Raw genomic sequence first — 21,915 nt, forward strand, 5'->3', positions numbered from 1 at the left:
CGCTGCCGCTCGGTCCCAGAGCTGGAGGAGGCGTCCCGGCTTAGGTCCCGTTCAGCTTAAGCTGGTATCACATGAGCCGCAGGGGAGTGGGAACCCAGGGTGTGGGCGGGGTCGTGCGCGCCGGGGGCCGCCCAGTCCACCTATGCTCGGTGGCCCCGCTGACGGATGCCAGGAATTCCCAATGAGAGGCGATGGGGGGAAGTTTGGGCAACTCGGCCTGGCCAATAGAGAACCTAGGGAGGGCTCTGCCCCTTCCCCCCCCGCCCCCGCCCCCGCCTGCCTCCCTCCGGCAGCGCGAGTGTGTGGGCCCGGCTCAGTGTGCGTGGAGATTAGGTCCGAGCGCTCGCCCTGAGGCTGGCAGTCCGCGAGCTCCAGCCGCCGCCAGCAGCAGCAGCTTTTGCGAGCAGCGCCGCGGCGGAACCGGGCGCAGGGGAGCTAGCCCGGCCCCGCTAGCACAGCACAGCCCGGCTCGACTCCCACCCCAGTCCGGGACAGTAGCAGCTGCAGCAGTCGCCGCCGCCGGGAGAGAAGGTGGAGGAAGAAACCCAGCCCCTAGCACGCGCGCACCATCATGGACCATTATGATTCCCAGCAAACCAACGACTACATGCAGCCCGAAGAGGACTGGGATAGAGACATGCTCCTGGACCCGGCCTGGGAGAAGCAGCAGAGAAAGGTCAGCAGCCGCCCCAGCCCGCTGCTGCCCCCAGCCCCGGCCCGCTCCGCTCCGCCCGCCGCGCTAGCGGATTGGGGCTGGGAACCGGTTCCTGGCGCGCACGAGCGGGGGCGGGGGATGCGCGCCCGCTGCCTGGTGGGGTGTTGGGTTACAGGCGTGGGGCGGGAGGGGGAGCGCCCCTGCCCCAGAGCCCGCGAACGCCCAGTCAGACCATGGGGCAGCGGGGCCGCCATCGGGCGGGTCGCTTTGGGGCTGGTGATCCAGGTCACCCGGCTGCCGCCGCACCATCCCCGCGTGGGCAGGGCGCTGGGGCGGTGCTCGGGAGGCTGGGGCTGAGCCCCCGGCTCGGTAGCTGCGGCTCCGGATCGATTTCCCTTCCCTTCCCCGCCCCCTGGCCGCCTCTCCATATGGCGTGCGGTGGCAGCGCACTTCCTGGGCCGCCCTGGGCTGGGTACCTGGAGGGGGCAAGCTGAGCCTCTGCGCCTCCCTGCCCCTGCCCGCAGACCGAGGGGGAAGAGGGCGCCGGAGGGATTGGAAGCTGCCCCCGGGTCGGCCTCGAGGTGGACCTGCTGAAGGGGTTGGGGCTGAGAAAAGCCGGGGGTGTACGCGGGCTCCCCAGCGGGCCCTGTGGGGGCGGGGTCAGGACGGCAAACCGTTTTATTGCTTAACTCAGTGGGTTGTGAGTTGCGAGCGGAGGTGGGCTTGAGTCTGCGTCCTGCGCCTCCGAACGCTGCTCATTCCTGGGAGAAGGCGGATTTAGGCTACTTGAGTTGAGGGGCTTCAGGGCAGGGGGTTGTCCCGGGGATGTTTAGGGTCACGGGGATCCCTGCTTAGCCACCGAGCCGTGTCCCAGTCCCCGTGTACCCGGTGCGCACTCCATCCCCGGGGCTAGGCTCGCAGCTGGCGATGGGACTCCGGCACTGTGGCCAGTGGCAGGAAGAGGTCAGAAACCACTCTTTGGGTGGGGGGAGGGCGCCCCAACACTGCCTTTGCTTCCTGCCTGCGCGGTGAGGTCTTGCCCCAGGCGGCCACGTACCCTCAACACCCCTCTCTCCCTCCTCCCCCCGCTGCCCGCTCCCATCCGGTCCCTCCTCGTTTCATCCCTCTTCGCCCCACCCCCATCCCCCCACCCCCTGCTGATCTGGGAATGGGGGGGGGGGGCAGGATGGCGCGTCCCTCTGGATAGTGCGGTTAGGGCTGGGCTTGAGGGAGAACGCTCATGTCCAAAAATGGTAACATTCATTCCCTTTTTTAAACTTAAAAGGGGGGGAGTTTAGGGAGCCGACTGAAGTTTTTTTTTCAGCCAAAGGCATCCTGTATTAGCTCACTCAGGAATCCTAAGCCCTTTTACTCACTTCATCAGACAAGCAGAGGTAATTTAAAACACACACACAAAGGGCTTCCTCAAAGTCAGTCGACCTGACACCCAGGCAGGCTTTCACTGGGCCCAGCCCTATGCGACATCCCACCGTCCCCCAGCTTTGAGCTGACTAATTGGAAATACAGCCGTTACTTAAGACCACCCCTTCTCTTCCTCTCTACCCGCCCTGGGAGAGCTGGGGAGAGCCGTGACAGCACCCCACTCACCCCCTTATATCCGGGGACAATTGGGTGGTTGGTGGAACAGAGAAGGGAGTGGGTAACAGAAATGCCCGTGGGGGCAAGGCTGAGGAGCTCTTTAAATTAAATTTCAGGGTGAAGTCTTCTTTCTTGAGAATAGATTTTAACTTGGACAGGAGCGATGGGGTTAGGATGGTAGATGTCTTGGGATCATCCAAGGGGAGTAGAAGAGAAGGAAACTCTTACTTACTGAGTACCTACTTACTGTAAGCCTAGGAGGGGTGGGAGTGACAGGACTGCCCAAGAATGAGAAATGAGGTCCTTTTAAGGACTGTGGGAGGACTAAGTTCCTGGGAAGCACAACCTCTTGTTTCCTCAGCAATGACCAGGGGACCTGCACAATGGTGTTCAGTATTGTCAAATGAATGAATGAACATATTAAATATAGTTGGGAAGAAAAATTATATAGTGCCTTTCTCTCTCTCTCTCTCTTTCTCTCTCTCTCTCTCTCTCTCATCATAAAACTCTGACCTGGGTGGTGTGGAAACAGAGTGGTCTGGGAAATTTGGTAATCTACTGGGCAAACTCAACAGTTCCAAAAGCTGGCATTGGTTGATGTGTGCCAGGCATTGTTCTAATCTAGTCACGTATATTGTTCCAGTTGTTACTCGCAGCAGCTCTGTGAGCTGGGCACACGTGAGGATGAGGGAATGAGGGGGAAGTTAACCAGCCCAGAGTCCCAGGCTGGTGTGGGGTGGGGCTGGGATGCATCCATGTTCGAGGCCGGCAGCTTCGCCTTCCCTGTCCCTCGTTGGTTAAAGGAGGCAGGAAAGCTGGGCCTGGCATCCAGATCCTGCCGGGATCTCTGGACCACGGGGAGCCAATGCCTGCTTTGGTGGGATTGATGGGAGGGAGCAGCTGGACAGCACAAGCTTTGGTCTGGACTCAGAAAATCTGGTCCAAAGTTTTTTTCTGCCATAAATTTGCTTTGCCTCCATTCCCTCCTCTGTAGATTTCACCTAGTTCTCAGTGGGATATAAAGTGGTTTTACCTGTGGAGAATCAGACTTAGTGTAATTGGTTGCTTTTGACATCCTCCCTGTCCACTTGTCAGCAAGCGTTGGGTGGGGCCAGGGCTGACAAGTGGACAGAGTCTGCCCATTCCAGATGGAGGCAGGAGAGTGGGGGGTGCAGTGGGACACAAAGGCCACCGGCGGGGAGGCCAAAGACCCTGTTTTTAGCCCTGGTGCAACCACGACTATTTGTGAGACTTTGGGCAAGTATCTCAGCTTTTATTAGCTCATTCAATGAGTACTTTTGGAGCACCAACTCCGTGCAGATAGAGCGCTGAACAAGACAGACAGGTGCCTGGCACCTCCATTCTGTTTTCTCTGTAAAGGGGCTGCATTCCTGCCCTGCTAACACCCTGGGGCTCCTACAGGGATTGGATTAAATGACGCGGAAGGAAGTACTTCCCCTGAATGGTGAGGCCTGTTGCTCATGCAGGTAGAAGTCTGCACAGGTAGGAGGCATGACTCAAGACCTGTGGCAGGTGGGCCGTGGCTTGTCCCTTCTTCAAAGAATGCTTCAGTGCAGAGCTCATCAGGCTGGACTCCCTGGCTTCAGACCCAAAATGCAGTGGGTCAGAGATGTTCGCTGGCTTTCACAGTCTTCCTGACTTCAAGGCTGAGCCACCAAAGCTACTTTCCTAGGTCTGAACGCCTATCCTTTTGGGTTGGCCATAGTCCCAATGGATCTTGCCCATGCCCTTACATGTATGTGTGTGTGTGTGTCAGGCAGGCTGGCTAGATTATAGACCATTGGTTCTCAACCTTGGCTGCACATTAGAATCACCTGGGAATCTTTTTAAAATTCTGATTTCTGGGCCTCATCCTCTAGAAATTCTGTTTCTTTGTTATGGGGTGGGGCCACAACATTAGTAACAAAGAAACAGAATTTCCGGAGGATGAGGCCCAGAAATCAGGATTTTAAAAAGATCCCCAGGTGATTCTAATGTGCAGCCAAGGTTGAGAACCACTGTCATAGTCTTGGAGTAGCATCCTGACTCTACACTTTCAAGCTTTTGACTTTGGGCAAGTCACTTAACCTCTGTCAGCCTTTTATTTATATAAAAGGAGCTAAACTCGTCTGGTGTGGGTCAGTGGTTGAGCATCCACCTGTGCACTTAAGAGGTCGCTGGTTCGATTCCCCGTCAGGGTACATGCCCGGGTTGTGGGCTCAATCCCTAGTAGGGGGTGTGCAGGAGGCAGCCGGTCAATGTTTCTCTCTCAGTGTTTCATTCTCTCTCTCCCTCTCACCACCCCTCCTCTAAAATGAATAAAAACATTTTTTTTAAAAAGGAGCTAAGACCTGCCCTCATGCCCTCCCAACCCCACCCTGCCACTGCCCCAGGTTGATGGGAGAAGATATGTAAAATAGCAGCTCTTGTGGTTCTCTCTTCCTTCTTCAATCCTGGAGGCCCCGGTTGAATGTGTATTTCCACAGGTGCCAGCCCTGTTTTCTTTTTCTTTTTTTTTTTTTAAAAACATGTAGGAGTTTAATCAATATTTGTTGAGCTAATGGATGTTGAAACAGGCAGGTGTAAGAACATAGTTGTAAATAGGCCCAGATCCTGATTCTGCACCCACGTGGAGCCAGGTTGTTAAACCCAGCCGCGGGAAGAGAGGCCGCCCTGTTTACACTTCCTTCTGGGCTGCATGACCCGCACAGGGCTAACCGTTCAGTGGGGAGGGCGGCAAAGGTGGGGAGGAGCAGACTTCTGCCTGCCTTGAAAGTTAGGACTCCTGCAGCCAGAGCAGTGTCTGGCAGACATAAAACCTGAGAGAAGGGAGCATTGGCTCTGGCGTCCGTCCTCATGGCCCTCACACTTCTGACTCCTGCTGGCTTCCCCCCTGACCAGTGTCCGTGGGACAGGGACCCAGCCTGCCCTGTTCTCTGCCGAATCCCTAGTGCCGAGCACAGAGACAGGCCTGTTCAAGGTGGTCAGGAAAGATCGCTGAGTAATTGGAAAATGGTGTCATGCTTGCCTCTGAACTCTGGGCTGGGGGTGGAGATGGGGATGAAATGCTTTACATTCCAGATACACCACCCCATCCTGGGGCTGTATCTGGCTCCATGCTCTGCCGGTAGTCATGCTCTGGGCATGGGGTAATCTCGAACTGTGTGAGCTACCTGATGGCCCCAACGGGGAAATGGAGGTCATCATTCCTGCCTGATGTAGTTGAGTTAAGCCAAGTAACGTACACAGGGAGTGTAGCAGAGCACCTGGCAGATAGCCAGTGCTCAATAAATGTTAACAGTTCTGAGGAATCGGAATTTTTATGGCCTTTACCCAGTATGCTTTGAGGTAGGTGTAGTATATAAACCCATCATAGAAGGAGCCCAGGCTGCCTGGGAATGAGTGGGAGTTGTGTCACCCTTGACCTCTGACCCTTTAGTCAGCTCTGGCTCATTCAGTGTCACTTGACCTCTGATTGCTCAGTTCCTTCACTGTAGAATGCTGTAAAATTCCTGTCCAGCCTTTCCCTCCTTCCTAGATATATAGGACGAAGAGGTGCACGTTAAAGTGCTTGCTTGCTTGTTATAGGACAGGCAAAATGACCTCAAAATAGGAATTACCTCCAAACGAAACAACCTGGGGGTGTCTGCAAGCCCTACTGTTACGTGGCTGGGGCAGTCTTTGCCCTCCCCTCCTTGCCCACCTCCCAGCAGCTTACCCAGCCCCTGCTTTGCTTCAGGACCTGTTGCAGCTGTTCTCTTGCCAGAGCTTGTCCACCTGAGTGCGTTGAGAACAGGTGCCCACTGGTTGTCGGAGTGATTGACAAAGCCTGAAGGAGAGAGTAGGGGGGCTGGGGCATCAGGCCTGTGGGACCACCTGTGCTGCTAAGACAGACCGGTGTGAGAAGGCCGGAGCGCTCTGTGAACCAGACTTTCCAGTTTTGAGGAATGATGGGACCGTGAGGGGCCGTTGGGGTCACTGGGGATGGACTTCAGGAGGAAGAGACTAGCAGGCTCCTGCAGGGCCTTGGTCACCAGCCTTTGCAAATGGAAGAGGAAGAAACTCATTTCCATTCTTGAGGAGGAGCTGGCGGCTGTTCCCAGTGGGGTGGGCGTGGGAGGAGGCCCTGACCCATGAGCCCTTCCTGGTGGGGTAGTTCTGAGTGTGAGGAGGTCAGACCAATGAATGTCCTGTAGTTTGGGGTTTGTGGTTGGGATTTGGGCCCCCCCTCTTTCCATCTTCTTGAGGAAGAGCTGGGGCTGGGCACCTGGCCAGTGGCCACAAACCATAAATTTGGTTTGAGGACTTGTCACACAAGACCTGGTGCCTCCTATGTGTCTGGAGCCAGGGCGGGGCAGCACGAGCCTGAGCCATGACCCTAGTCCCGACCTGTCACTGTGTGTCTCCAGGAAAGAGCTGGAAGTGACTCCGTTTCTCCCCCTAGTTCCTTAATAGTGTAGGAATGTTGGTAGTTTCTTATGGATCAGTCAATGAGCGATGATTGAACCCCTCTTAAGTATCAGATGCTGTGCTCACGTGAGGTCATGGAAATCATGGTTTAGGTGGAGAGGGGACTTGAACGACACAGAAAATGACAGCAGGCTGCGTCAATGATGGCCAGAGCGTGGCCAAGGCAAATGCCATGCTCACTGCAGGGCAGGAGCCAGACCTGCGGCCTGTGGTGGTGGCGAAGGTGAAGGGCTGGTGGCGTTTGAGCTTTATCGCCTAGGAAGGGCAGGATTGAAGTTCCTTCTGGGAAGCCTCTGCTTTCCCTGGGAGCCAGGCCGTGGTGTGTGTGTAAGGAGGGTAGGACAGGAAGGGAGAGGGGAGAAGGCTAAAAGGGCAGAGCAAGGGCAACTGCCTATCTTGCTTGCAGGGCCCGTGGGCTGGGGAACACCCCTCCTATTGTTCTCACTCCTTGTCCTTCTTTCTTATTCTGTTTGTTTCTCCCAGAGCTGACCTCTCACCTTTCTGAGAGGCCAGGCCGTTTGCACAGCTCACAGGTGGGGCCCTGGAGCCTCACACCTCTGTGCAGGTGTTGTTGGGACCATTCCAGCCAGTTAACCCCACGTGTGACCACCCAGTGCTTTCCTGGGATCTGGTATTTGGCCGAGAGGCTGTGGTCTGAGGGCACCTTCCCCACTGCCCTGCTGTTATTCCCTCTGAGTGTGGCCATCTCTGGGACGGGCTCATGAGCTGGGCTTATTCATCAAGGACACTAGAGCAGTCCTGGGGCCCACCAGATCCCCAGAGGGGTCATGCCTGAGAGGCCTCGGGCAGAGGAGGCCCCCTTAACCTGGTTCCTTAGTCCTGGCCAGACTGGGTCACCCCAGTCGGACTCATGATTCTGCCCAGGGTTCTGTTTCCATCAGCTCAGGTGCCGGCATCCTGCTAAGTATGAATTGCCCACACTTGGCCCTAATGGAGGCAAGGAGCCTTGGGAGTGGCAGGGGGAGGAGACCCAGCAAACCAGGGCTCAGAGCCACCCTGGAAGCCCACGTTCTCTTAACACATGGCCCAGATTTCTCCCTGGTCCTTAGGCTGAGCATCAAGTCCCAGAATCCTTTCTTCTCAGCAGGTGGGAGGTGAACGTATGGAAAAGGCTGGTCCGGTGCTCCTGTCCTGTCCTGGCTGGGGATTACCTGGCAGGATCTGTGTGTGGGACACCAGGAGTGCAAGTAGTAATGCGTATGCCCCAAAGCTATGACCCCACCCTGCGCCCTCTGTGTGCCCCATTCAGCCATCAAATGGCAGCATTGGTTACAGAGGGGATGGGTGGGAGTGACAAGGCCCTAGTCCAACTCCAGCCCCTCCTAGACAAATCAGCAAAAATTGTGGCAGTCCCCCGGGCAGGGTCATCTTCCTAGAGCTAGGTGCAGGACTGGATTTTTTTTTTTTAAGTTAAAAAAAATTTCTTATAATAACGATAGCTTCTCACGCTTTCTGAGCACATGCTAAGGATCAGGCACTGTCCTCAGGTCTCTACATGCATTACCACATGTAATCACATGCATTACACATAAGGTGCCTTTTATGGTATAATTACATCTCAAAAAGCCCTCAGAAAGTGCTAAGTAGCATAAAGGAGAAAGTGCCGATTGCCTGTCTTCCCACCTCCCAGCGGCAAGAGCCCGCACAGGGGTTTCAGATGCCCTCTGCCACCCTGCCCCTCTTCCTCTCATTCCTGCGTCCCCCTTTCTCTCCCCTCACTGTCTACTCCAAGGCCAGGGATCTGGGTTTGTGGTGAGTGAGGCGGGGGAGATAGAAGAGGAAAATAATCAAGAAGGGCAGCGTTCATAAAAAGTGTGATGTGGCCCTTTTCTTGGAAATTGCTTAAGGATAGCTCATCAGAAGGCTGGGGTTGGGGAGGAGAGGTGGCCCTCCTCATTTCCCCATGGACCTGCGTCTGTAAACCCTGTTGGCCTGGGATTGCTTCTCACCTGTGCCATCCCCAGGGTTAACAAGGTGGGGTTCCAAGAGGGGCAGCTTTCCCCAGAGTCTGAGGCATGGGGAGGGCCAGGGTCCTCCCCCAGGAGGCAGCTGCACCACTCTTGGGTTGCTTAGCAATAGTGGGAAAAGGTGACTTAGCCCACTACAGAGGTAGGGGGAAGAATAAAAGGCAGCCAGGGATGGAGGTGGGAAGTAGATGCAGAGGATGCAGTTACCCTGGAAACCGCTTGCTTGGTCCTTGGCTACAGTGGGCTACTGGGCTGGGATCCACTCTTCATTGGGAGGTTGCAGGGTCCTCCCAGGCCTGTCACCCACAGTGTCGGCAAATGGAGGACAGAGGAACCCTCTTGCACACGACCTGTGTGTGAGCTGTGTTCTGTTGGCAGCCACATTTAACATTCCCAACAGCCTTGTAAGGTATGTGGGATGATCGCACTTGATAGATGAAGATTCTGAGCTTAGAGATATGAAAGGACAGGCTCACAGCCGCACAGCAGGAAAGGGCTGGTGATGAAGGTGCCGGTACCCTGGGTTCCTAAAGGAAACCTCATTTAGATTTGAAGCATTTCACAGGCCCAAGATCCAGGAGGTAACGTCAACACTGTTCACCTCCTGGGAAGGGAAGAGAAGGTGGGAGAAGGAGGGCTGAAAGGAGAATTACTTGTTTTATATCAACCAACCAACCAACCAACCAACCAGTATTTATTAAAAACGTCTCAGTTCTCCAAATAAGTAATAAGACTAATAGTTCACACTGATTGAAGGTTGCCTGGTTTGGAGTACTTCAATCTGGTCAGCAACCCTTTGAGGAAGATTATTTTTCTTGTTACAGATGGGAAATGGAGGCTCAGAGAGGTTAAGTAACTTGCCTAAGGTTCACCAGCCAGTAAGCCAGGTGCAGAATGAGCCCAGATAGATTGATCTTGGAATTCATCTATTAACCAGAAGTACAGACACAGCCTTTGCTTTAACTGAGAGACAAGAATGTATAAATGAAGTAAAAAGGAACAACTCAAGATGGTGTATAATCAAGTGCTCATGAGATTCAGCATTTTTAACATTTATGCTTTCACATATGGTTTTCTTTCCGTTAATCACCATGAGCCAACTTGTGAGGTCCTATCCCCATTTCACAGACAGGGCGAGTGAGGCTCAGAAGGGTAAGTGACTTGACCAGGTCTCACAGCCTGAATGGGGTAGAGTTGGTTTGGAACCCAGGTCCCTGAGTGGAGGGTCTGTGAGGCTACCGGGGTGGGCATGGGTCTTTCTGAAGTTCCTTTTTCTGGTTGAAAAGGTAGTAGAGGATTGTAGTTGTATTTCTTTCCACTTCCAGTAGAAGGAGTAACTGTCAGGAATAGACTCAGGTCCCCTGAACCTAGAGGACCCCACGGGTCCCCCTTGGCCCAAGTCGAGCTGATCTCTGCTTTTACGACTGACTTCCCTGCTTTAAGATTCAATCATGTCCCCCTCCCTCTCTGCTGCTTCAATTCCTTCAGCCGTTACCTGTTCCTTTTGGTCACTAGGACAAGCAAACAGGATTTATGGAACCCGGTAGCTGAGGCTCAGTGTTATTTTGTTTGGATAAGCCTGTGCACGTGAAACCCAAAGTTAGGGGTCCTTGTTTAAGCCTTGAGACTGTTAAGGAAGTTGGTGAGGGGAGGCTTGGGGGCTTAGGTTGGGGTAAGCAGTTTTGGCTTTACGCTTTGTGGGCCAGGTGAAGAAGACAGTACCCTTCCTGACCCCCAGTTTTGAACCTTTGCCCCCAGGGTCTAAGTCCAAGGCCCCAAATAGTTCAGCAGAGGGTGCAGCAGAGTAGCTATCACTGGGGGAAGGGAGCCTTTCCCATGAGCTGCCTCCTCTCTGCCTTATCTTTCCTGTTTTTTGGGGTGGCTGGTGCTATGGGGCTGTGCAGGGGGTGGTCACAGGCCTGTGAGTTGAGACCAGGCCAGGGCTTGCAGGGGAGCATTTTTATGGGCCTGAAGATTTATTTTTTAAAAGCCATCTGTAAAGCCGATGATAACTGATGGGCGTAGAACGGAGTGGTGCACAGCTCTATTTTCAAATCATCTGTAGGTGAAATGACACCGAGGGAGGGAACGGCGAGGTGGGTGGCCTCCTGCAGGCGGGTCTCCTAATGGAACTTGGCTTTCCATCTGGGAAGAGAGGCGGCAAGCCTTGCATGGGTGGGAGGGGGCTTGCTGCCGTCAGACTCCCTCTTTTCTCCTGTTCTAAGTCCTCACACCATGAAGCAGGTTCCCTACCATCCCCAGTGTGAGGGCCTGGGGTGGGGGTGGGGGAGGGCAGCAGCCATTGCCAAGGTCCTGCTGTCTTGACCTCTGTGTCTGTCTGGGTCTGTGAGTGTGTGTGTGTGTGTCTGTCTGGGTCTGTGAGTGAGTGTGTCTGTGTGTGTGTGTGTGAGTGTGTGTGTGTTGCTCAGAGAAGCCCCTCTGCTGTTTTTGGCCGCTGCCGTGACTTTGGCAGAGGAGTGGCTCCCCTTCAGACACCGCGGACATCCTCCAGATAATGCCTAATGGCACTTTCCAGTTGAGTTCCCGATATTTCGGAAAGGCCTTTCTTTCCAGGAACCCAAAGTGCTTTTGCAGACTTTGCCCTGGGAGCCGGAGGAGGCAGCTCACGAATGCTGCTTTCCTGGAGCGGGGGAAGCGGGGCCAGACCCCCGGTTTCCTGCCCTTCATCTCACGGCTGAGACTGTGATCTTCACTCGCACGAAGCCCTGAGGCCTCTTTTTAGAAATTGGGATAATTTCCCAAGCTTTAGCCCCAATGAAAGACGCCTATTTTTTTTTTTTTAGGTTAAGCAATAGTAAGTTTGGAGGTTTGTTGTATATAATCAGCTTTTTAAAAATTAAGGAATGCCACACTGGCATCTCAGTTCAGTGGGCTGGAACCCCTTTAGTGGGGCTGCTTGGCACGGGCAGTGAGGCCACAGAGGGGCCCCGGGGTCCCTGTCCCCCTCCCCCCCATTTCCTTTCCATGGGAGCTGCTGGTTCAGGGGAAGGCCCAGCTTAGGGTCACCTTGTGGCTCAGGGACTGTATCTGGAAATGAGGAGCTGAGCATCATCTCCCCTCCCCCAGCAAGGACTAACCTGGTTACTGTGCTGTGGGCCAGGCACACTGCTAGTATTTTACAGATACCGATTCATTTAATCCTCACAACACCCTTTTGAGGTGATGTCGTTGGAGGGTAGGAACATTTAGAAAGGCCTGCAAAGACTCAGGTGGTCACAGCTGTCATTTCTAGGTTTTCTGCTCTTGAGGCCAGTTCACAACGACCGTGGATGTTATAGACCAGCCGTGGGCAAACTACGGCCCGCGGGCTGGATCCGTCCCGTTTGAAATGAATAAAACTATTGAAAAAAAAGACCGTACCCTTTTATGTAATGATGTTTACTTTGAATTTATATTAGTTCACACAAACACTCCATCCATGCTTTTGTTCCGGCCCTCCGGTCCAGTTTAAGAACCCATTGTGGCCCTCGAGTCAAAAAGTTTGCCCACCCCTGTTATAGACAGAGTCGAGGCCGGGGCGTGCTCTTCTCTGGTCCCATTCCCTTCCCTCACTGGACGGAACCACTGTCTGGCTTGGTGTTCTCTTTGTACGCACAGTTTATGCAGTTCCTGCTTGTGTAGTTGTCTTTTTGCGCCTGTTTAAAACTTTACAGAAATGGCGTCTCACCGTGCACCCTGCCCCATCGGCTCACACCTCTCTGCATCCTGGAGCTGTCGACAGACGCAGCATCCCATTTGTGGAAGAGACGGCTGAGGCCTGGTGGGGCTGGAGGACTTGGGGGTTTGCCCAGGTCACACAGCTGCGAACAGATGGCAGGTGGGACTGCAAGCCGGGCTTCCTGCCTGTGCGGGAGGTGCTCTCTGCCACGGGGCCGCCCTGTGCCCTGCCTGAGTTCAAAGACTCCCTGGTATTTGATGAGGGGGGGCAGGAGGAGTCAGTTTCAGTTTCTTTCTTTCCTCCCACGTGTGTTTTTGGCTCCTGGCTCCCGTGCCCCGGGGGCACCTGCACCCTTGCCTAGTGCCCTCCTTCCCTGGGGGGCTCTGGGAGTCAGGATATTTGGGACTCACCCCCTTGCCATCTTTTCCCTTCCTAGGGTAGCAGTTGTGCTTTTACTGCTCCTTGATGAGGCAGCTATGCAGGGACAGAAAGCTGCTGTGAACGTATTTGGGAATGCTTCTACGTGAGTCTCTGCTTCCCGTCCCACAGTGGCATCTTGCAGCACTGGGAAGCTAGTCGTGCTCTGCGTGCAGTTTTGGAAGAGGCCAGAGGAGGGGAGCCACGCTGAGCTGAGCCCCTCTTGGCTGGGAATGAGCAGCCAGTAGGTTCAGTTATGTCTCCCTGTCCCGGGTTTCCTGGCCCTGGCCTCGCTTCCTTTTCCCCTGGCCCTGGGCCACGCAGGCCTTTGCCTCGCTCACTTAGCGCCTGGCTGGATGGGCTGGAGAGAGCTGGAAAGGACGGACGTGCTGGCAGCCTCTTGGCAGCCTCCTCACACTTGCTTTGGCCACTGTTGTGAAACGCTTGGCTCTGAGGACATTTGGAGGGTTCTCAGGGGATGTCGCTGATCTACGGCTGACCTGGGCTCCTTGGGTGATTGAAGGTGGATTTCTGGGGTCTCCTGGGGCACTCTAGTAAGGGATCTGTTATCGGGGCTCCTGGAGGCTGTGCCCCTGCAATTTGGACATGCTCATGCCACCTCATCCCAGAGCCCTGGGGCTTAGCAGGATGGGGGGATGGAGGGGCTGTGGAGTAGGACAGTGGCTCTCAACCTTGAACGTGCATCAGCATCCCCTGGAGCGCTTGTTGAAACACACATTCCTGCCCCAGCAAGTTTGGCTCAGTGGCTCGAGTGTCGGCCTGCGGACCGAAGGGTCCAGGATTCAGTTTCGGTCAAGGGCACAGACCTCGGTTGCAGGCTCTTTTCTTGGCCCTGGTTGGGGCTCATGTGAGAGGCAGCCAAGCGATCTGTCTCTCTCACATGGATCTTTCTTTCTCTCTGTCTCTCCCCCTCCCTCCCATTCTCTCTAAAAATCAGTGGAAAAATATTCCGGGCGGGGGCGGGAGTGGATGAATAAAAACAACACCCCCTCTCCCCCAGATTGTGGGGACCCATCCTCAGAGCCTGTCGTTCGGTAGGTCTGGGGTGGGAGCTGAGAATGTGCATTTTTAACAGAGGGCACTTCAGAGTTACTCGCAGAGGAAGGAGAATGGGGCTGGGGCTGTTTTTACACTTTGCTAGAAAGGCCTTGAGCCTGATGGTGACTTTGCTGATATTTTCTACCTCCCACCTCTCCTCCCTTCCCCAAGTAAGTAAAAGCTGTGTTTTTTCTCTGTTTGAGAGGCCCAGGCTTGGAGAGGGGATGTGCTCCTGCACCCCAAGGAAGGGTAACTCCTCAAGAGCCTCCTGCTGGCACATAGTAGGTGCTCTAAATAGTGGATATGATGAACAGTGAGGGGCGTGCCTTTGCAGGGGGGGAGAGTGCCACAGTCCAGCATTAGATACCTGGCAGATGCGGAGGTGCCGGTGGGCTGCTCAGTGATGGGGCTGAGCCCGGTACCCAGAGCAGAGCCGAGGCTGGCCCCCCAGCTTCCAAGGTCGGCCCCGGGCGGCTGCCCGAGGCCAGGGAAGCTGGTCTGGTGCTGGGGACGGGGTCTTCCCCGGGTGTCAGATAGCGGCGGTGGGAGCTAGCACAGGCCCAGGCTCCATATTAGGCAGGCGAGCTGCGGTTTCTCCCCTTTGGGCCCGCGGCCCACTTCAGATTCCTCTCCCGAGGCACTGGCCCTCTGACACGTCCCTCCGCTCCCTGCCTATTGCATTTGGCCGGAGCCCCTATTTGAGGAAATCTTAGGGAGTTTCTGGTCCTTGTGTGTGGATTCAGGGGCCGCAGAGGAAGTAAAACCTGGACCTGGGTTTTCTTCTCCTTCGGCCCGGTGCCGTGGGTTCTCTGGAGTGCGGGATGCCGGCTGCCTGCTGTCTTTAGCCACAGCATCCAGGGGCGTGGAACCAGCCAGCACCTCCGGACCCTCCAGCTCCCAGCATGCAGGACCAGGGCCCAGCTGCTTTCTGCTTCTTTCCTGTTGGGACCCTGCGCGGTGGCATTGAGGAGTGAACTGGTGTGGAAACACTGTCCTGTTTGCACTATTAGGCCAGAGACCTGTCTGGGGGGACCCTGTCCTGTCCCCTCAGCACAGGGAGTACGATTGTGTGCTATGTGCCAGGGCCCCAGGAGACCTGTCTTTCTTAAAATATGTTTTTATTGATTTTAGAGACAGGAAGGGGAGAGGGAGAAATATGGATTGGCTGCCTCCTGCACGCCCCCTACTGGTGCTGGAGCTTTGACCAAAATTGAGCTGGTGACTTCTTGGTGCATGGCATGATGCTCAACCCAGTGAGCCACACCAGCTGGGCCTGGGGTTTCATCTTAGAGCTGCCCGTGGCTACTGCATGATGTTGACAAATCACACTGGATCCTTACCTGTACAATGAGGGGGCTGGCCCTCGCCGATTTGACTGAGTGGTTGGAGTGTTGGCCCGAGGACTGAAGGGTCCCTGTTCCCATTCCGGTCGAGGGCATGTGCCTCAGTTGCAGGCTCAATCCCCTGCCCCTGACAGGGTGTGTGTGGGAGGCAACAAATTGATGTTTCTCGCTCTCTGTATCTTCTCCTCCCTTCCACTCTCTAAAATAATCAATGGAAAGAATATCCTTGGGTGAGGATTAACCAAAAAAAATAGAAATAAAAATGAGGGGGCCGGGCGATAGGTTGGCAGTGGTGCTCTGAGTAAACTTATCACTGGGGTCATTGCAGGGAGATGACCTCCAGGGTCTGGCTTCATGCCAGCAGTCTGCATGTTTGTCCTCTTGTCAAGGGAGTCACTCAGTTGTCAAGCATTTCTTTTTTTTTAAATATATTTAATTGATTTTTTACAGAGAGGAAGGGAGAGAGATAGAGAGAGTTAGAAACATTGATGAGAGAGAAACATCGATCAGCCGCCTCCTGCACATCTCCTATTGGGGATGTGCCCGAAACCCAGGTACATGCCCTTGACCGGAATCGAACCTGGGACCTTTCAGTCCGCAGGCCAGCGCTCTATCCACTGAGCCAAACCGGTTTTGGCGTCAAGCATTTCTTGAGGTGACCTTGAGGTTGACCCCAGGGCTTCCCGGCCTGGTCCTGAAGCGAAACTACTCTGCTAACACAGTCTCTTATCTGTAGGAGTCTTCTGTGTCCTCAGCTTTCAGGAATTTGCTCTTACCCTCTAGGGAGGGCGTGGGTGGACCAGGTAAATGAGCTTCTCTTATGGATCCAAAGTGCTCTGTCTGGGGCCCTGCACTCTCTTACTCTGGAAATGCCTGCTGGGGTGTGGCCAAGTGGGAAGCCAGGTGCCCGGGGAGGGAAGGGGAGGGAAGGCCTTGTTTGGGGTTGGTAAAAGTTCCTTAGCTCTGTTTGCTAGCTCCGGGGGTGAGGGGTGGGGTGCATGGGGGTGGCTCAGGAGGAGTGGGGAGGGCATCTCTGCCCATTGCAAGGTGGACTGGTCATAATTGGTCCTTTGTGTAGGCTTGGCTGCCCCACAGGCCTGGTGTGAGGGAGGTGGCCTGCCTGTGGCTCAGTGGGTAGGAGAACCCCAGCCGGAGCCAGGGAGCAAGGATTTCAGTCTGGAAATCGCCCAAGGGACTGATGCCAATAAGCAGCCTTGTTTTTTACTTTGTTTACTCTCAAAACCCAGCTCTATCCCTTCTGTCCCTTGTCGTAGTTTGAAGAAATAAAATCATCGAATGGCCAAGCCAGAAGGGACCTACACTGTCACCTGACCCTTGCCCCTCAGATGAAGAGACTGAAATCCATAGTGGTGATCTGACTTGTCCAAGGGACACATTGCCATGAATTCATTCCTTATGGGGATGGTTTTGATAAAGGACTCTTTATTTGGGCAGATGTAAACCGTCTTCTGAAGTCATCCGTGTGGGTGGGCTCCCGAACACCTGTTAACAGACAGCAGGTTGGGCTTCTGTGCTCTGAAGGCAGATGGAGCTGCTAGGTTCTGACTAGTGTGTGGGGGGGTCAAGTTCAGGTGAACTTCACACATGCTGGCAGCTGTACTCTGCCGGGTTGGAGGTGATGATGGACAGGTGGGCCCTTTGCATGGTCACCTTCACACGGGCGCCTGGTTTTGCTACTGAGGAGGGGAGGAAGAAATGAGCCAGAGAGCCTGGCCGGTTCAGTGGTTGAGCTCGGTGTTGACCTATGAACCAGGAGGTCATGGTCCGATTCCCTGTCCGGGCACATGTCTGATTGTGAGCTTGATCCCCAGTGTGGGGCAGGCAGGAGGCAGCTGACCAATGATTTTCTTTCCTCACTGGTGTTTCTTTTTATTTTTTTACATTTCCTTTATATTTTTTTTGTGTGTTTTTTTTTCTTAATGATTTCAGAGAGGAAGGGAAAAGAAGAGAGAGATAGAAACATCAATGATGAGAGAGAATCATTGGTTGGCTGCCTCCTACACACTCCACACTGGGGATCGGACTTGCAACCAGGCATGTGCCCTGACCAGGAATCGAACCATGATCTCCTGGTTCATAGGTTGACGCTCAACCACTGAGCCACGCAGGCTGGGCCTCACTGGTGTTTGTATCTCTCTTTCCCTCTCCCTTCCTCTCTGAAATCAATAAAAAAAGAAAAATAAAAAATAAAGAAATGAACCAGTGGGACAAGATAAGTGATGGTGGTGCTCGTGGCCTTGGGCCTGACTTCACAGCTAACACCCCCACACTCCCACCCTGTGCTGAGTCCATTATCAAAGAATGTTCATATCCCTATGAAGTAGACGGTAGGTCACATTTTCATTTCCACTTTACAGAAGAAGTTGAGGATTATGGAGATTAAATAACTTGCCCCAACCCACACAGCTCTTGAGTGGGGTTGTGGCCTGGGGCCCCAGAGCTGTCTGGCCAGAACCCACACTCCTCATCACTGCCCTGGCTGTCTTCTCTCGCCAGGGCAGCCAGGACTCTCCTGCTGGGTGGGGAGTCAGCCCTGCCTGGAGAAGGAAGCCCCTTACCAGAGGTGGAGCCCGTCTCCATCCTCCCAAAGACCTCTTCCTGACAGCCCTGCCCATTCCTGAGGAACCAGGAAGTGGCCGCCTCTGCGTTCCCTGACACTGCCGGTCCCAGCACTGTGTTGCCCAGTGGAGTTGGAGTGGCTCAGCCACATGGGTGGGGCTTTTTATTCTGCCGTACTTCTCCTTGCCTTCCTCCTTTCCTCTTGTCTGCTCTCCTTCCCTCTTGCGCCGCAGAGGTCTTGGGATGAGGCTCTGCTGGGCCGTGCCTTTGGGTGGTGGGGGGTGGCTTTCCTCGCCTTCCTGGGGGCAGGGGTGCTGGCCTGGCCTTGGCTGGGGCCCTTCTTGGCAGAGTCAAGATTGGGCTGCTCCTGTGTCCATAGACGTGCTCCAGGCCTCCACCCTCTGACACAGCCACGGCAGTGTTTCCCCCCTCATTGCAGGTCCTGCACTGGCTGTTCTGCACACACACACTTTTTTACAAACCCACAACAAAGTGGGATGTGCTAGCCCCATTTACAGGTGAGGGAGTCAGAACCTGAGAGGTCAAAGAATGCGCTGAGGTTAGTGAGTGGGAGACTGAGATTCACTCACACCCGGGTCTCTGGGGCTGAAGTGCCTGTACCCGCTGACACCCAGAGTAAGCAGAAAGTGGCAGCTGGCCCCCAAAGTCCAAAAAACAAAACCCTCAAACAACAACAACAATGAAACCCTAATCAGCCTGGCTGCAGCCTCCTGGCGGTGGGCTGGGGCGGCTCCCTGGTGGAGGATAGAAGAGGCCAGATGGAAAGCATTTACCGGCTTGTGGGCGCCTCTTACTCAGGACGCTGGGGCTGGGCATTGCTCAGGAGCCCAGGCGGGAGAGCACTAATGCAAGGGTGGCTAAAAGCCAGTCGGAGCTGCCCCTGATCTTTCCTGCCCTTGTGATTGCCTCCTTTCAGAGTTTCAGTCCCATTGTCATTGGACCTGCAACACCGCCGCCACCACCAACACTCTAAGAGCTGTGCACACCAACTCTTCTAATGCTATGTGCCTGGCACTGTTTTTAGCTTTTTACATCGAAGCACTGGGACAAGGACTTTCTCTGCACTGACCATACCATCCTCACTATAGCCCCGTGAGGTGGGCACTGGTATCCCCATTTTACAGAGAGAAAGCTGGAGCTCAGAGTGGTTTAGTCATTGGCCCAAGCTGGAAAGAGGCAGAGCTAGAATTTGAATCCAAGGATTCCTTGTTAATCAGACCATGATCCTTGAGGTCAGGGGCCTCCAGGGGCCTTTAGTTCTGTCCCCACAGCTGGCCTAGCACCTGAGTGCCGGTGGGTTCCAGGGAACGTTGTAATGATGGAATGAAGGGCGCTTGGAGCCTGCCCTTTGAAGGAAAGTTGCGTAAGTTGTGGGGACCTGCAAGGCCTCCTGTGGGTGTGTGAGATCCGTGGCAGCCCTGAGGCCCAACCTTTGCTTCCTGCAGCCACTGACTGAATGGGGGTGCCTCTGCGTGTGGAGAGACTTTAAGGGTAAGGGAGTAGGCAGGGCTGGGAGACACAGTGCCCGAAGCCCCTCATCAGCTCATCCTTTCTTTGGGGAGGTAAGCATGGCATAGTGCCATTAGGTGTTTGATTGCCAGGGAGGGATAAGAACAAACAATTTAGAATTTAATAGTTATCAGTTCATTGTGGGGCTTATTTCTTATTTCTCTCTTTACTCACGATGCCTGGTATTTGGTAGGCACTTAAGGAGTGTTAGTGGCGTGAGTGAATGAATTAAAAAAACACACTTATTCTGGAAAAATTCAAACACAGGAGTAGAGAATAGTGGAATGAATCTCTCTATGCCCATTGCCCAGCTTCAACAATTAGCAGAGGAACCTGCCTGTCATATTTAGCCATCTGGGTTATTTCACAGTGAGATTAGAAAGCTAGTAGGAAAAGTGGAGATAAAATGATACTGTAGTACTAATAAAAACTCACCCTCGTGGTCCTGCTGTGCCAGGCATGTAGTGGGTGCTCACCTGAAGATTTGAACTGACTGCACTCAGTACCCGGCCAGGTGGCCTTGCGCTCCTGCCCCAGGTGGGAGGGGAGTTTCTGAAGGATGAGGTCAGCAGACACATGAGACGCTGGGCTGAAGATACTGCAGCCAGCAATAGGTCATCCATTCAAATCACTTTTTAAAAATGACATTTCAAATATAAGAGAAAGTACAGAGAGAGCAGAGGGGGTGTGGGGGACTGGGTGAAAAAGCTGAAGCTTAAGAAGTACAATTGGTAGTTACAAAATGGTCATGGGGATGTAAAGTACAGCATAGGGAATATGGTCAATAATATTGTGATAACTCTGTGTGGTGCCAGGTGGGTACTGGAAATATAGCGGGGAGCACTTTGTGAGGTCTGTGATTGTCTGACTATTGTGCTGTACACCTGAAACTAATTCAAAATAATATTGAATGTAGCCCGGCTGGTGTGGCTTAGTGGTTGAGGGTTGACCTATGAACCAGGAGATAGTGGTTTGATTCCTAGTCAGGCCACATGTCGGGGTTGCAGGCTTGAGCCCCAGTAGGAGGTGTGCAGAAGGCAGCAGATCAATGACTCTCTCTCATCATTGATGTTTCTATCTCTTTCTTCCTCTCCCCTTCTCTCTGAAATCAATAAAAATATATTTTAAAAAATAATATTAAATGTAATCTGTATTTTTTTAAAAAGTACGGAGAATAGTAAAATAAATACCCGTGCGCTCACCACCCAGATTTAACAGATATTAAGTACTCGCTCTTTTTAGATCAGGGACAGATGCAGATCCCTGCCTGTCAAGAGGCCAGAGGATCCATGAATTGGCATTTCCCTCTCATGTTCAAAGATGTCATGTCCCTTAGTGAAGGGAGCCCAGGGCAGGCCCAGTCTGCCTGGAGGAGACAGGTGAGATTTCCTGGAGGAGGTGATAATGTGAATAAAATTTAAATCTGGAATACGTAAGAGTGAGTCAGGAAAAAAGGGGGTTGGAGGTGAAGGATGAGGGAGGTGGGCCAGACAAAGAGTATGACCAAAGGCATGAGACATTGAGTGTCAAGTTCTGGGAAGAGAGGAGTAGAAGATGGATGTGAAGGATGGGCAGGGAGCAGCTGGAGAGAAAGAGGCCTGGGGGTGGGTGAGAGTGAGTACAGGGTGAGTCAGAGGAGGGACAAGCTTGGGCCATTTTCTGGGCAGTAGTGGGCTTGTCTTAAGACCTGCTCAGCACTCGGCTGTCTGAACAGGTCACCTCGAGTTGAGAGGATAGAGACCATATAATCCCTGTGGAGGGTGGGGAAGGAGAGAATGTCAGGAATGTTGAAGGACCCTGGCTGTTTGGAGAAGGCCAGGCTGTCCTCTGGAAGAAGGGCTGTGAACTTGCCGTGTTGGTAGGCCCACAGGGGACAGTGGGACTTAGTGGGAGTTAGGGGGAGATGGAGTCTAGCTCAGAATGTTTCCCAGTCAAACATTTCAGAGAAGGAATGGACTGTTAGGTCATGAGTTTCCTGGTCTTTATTTTATTTCATGTGTGTGTGTGTTATATATAATTTATTTCAGAGAGGAAGGGAGAGGGAGAGAGAGATAGAAACATCAATGATGAGAGAGAATCATTGATTGGCTGCCTCCTGCATGCCCCACACTGGGGATTGAGCCCGAAACCTGGGCATGTGCCCCTTTCAGGAATGGAATCACGACCTCCTGGTGCATAGGTTGATGCTCAACCACTGAGCCACACTGTCCAGGCTCTTTTTTTTATTTTTTGCTGTATTGGACCTTTTATAAATATCTCTCTATATAAAAAGGCAGTGACTGTGACAACCGAAATGACCGTTGGACTGGTCACCATGAGGTGCTAGCATAGATGCATAGACACAGGTAATGTCTAGGAGTGAACTAAGAATGAACAAGACAAATGCTTGCCTTCATGGAGCTCGCACTGTAAGAAAGTTAGGTCAGGGATGAGAATTCAAAATTGCCACCAGCACAGACCTGAGGTGCCGCTTCTCAGAGCAGCCAGAGATACACCCGGTAGTGGATTGGGGGCGTGACTGAAGGGCTGGCACTGGTGTGAAGGCGGGGCCATTCTGGATTTCCCAGAGGAGCCAATGGCTGCCTAGGAGGTGGA

General features: G+C 53.6%; 1 protein-coding gene across 5 annotated transcripts in view; it reads left to right on the plus strand.

Annotated features, from left to right (window-relative positions):
* Positions 1 to 293: 293 nt before the first annotated feature.
* Positions 294 to 21,915, plus strand: part of ACTN1 (actinin alpha 1) — a 91,678-nt gene continuing 70,056 nt past the window's right edge. For 3 of the 5 annotated variants that reach the window (XM_059692376.1, XM_059692358.1, XM_059692367.1), the window contains exon 1: positions 295 to 676. In XM_059692376.1, coding sequence (XP_059548359.1) covers positions 572 to 676 — 105 coding nt within the window. In that variant the 5' untranslated portion in view covers positions 295 to 571. Of the gene's footprint in view, positions 677 to 21,915 lie in introns of all 5 variants that reach the window. The other 2 variants (XM_059692338.1, XM_059692348.1) reach the window with 1 other exon arrangement.

The sequence above is a fragment of the Myotis daubentonii genome, chromosome 1 (genome assembly GCF_963259705.1).
Source record: "Myotis daubentonii chromosome 1, mMyoDau2.1, whole genome shotgun sequence".
Classification (NCBI taxonomy): Eukaryota; Metazoa; Chordata; class Mammalia; order Chiroptera; family Vespertilionidae; genus Myotis; species Myotis daubentonii.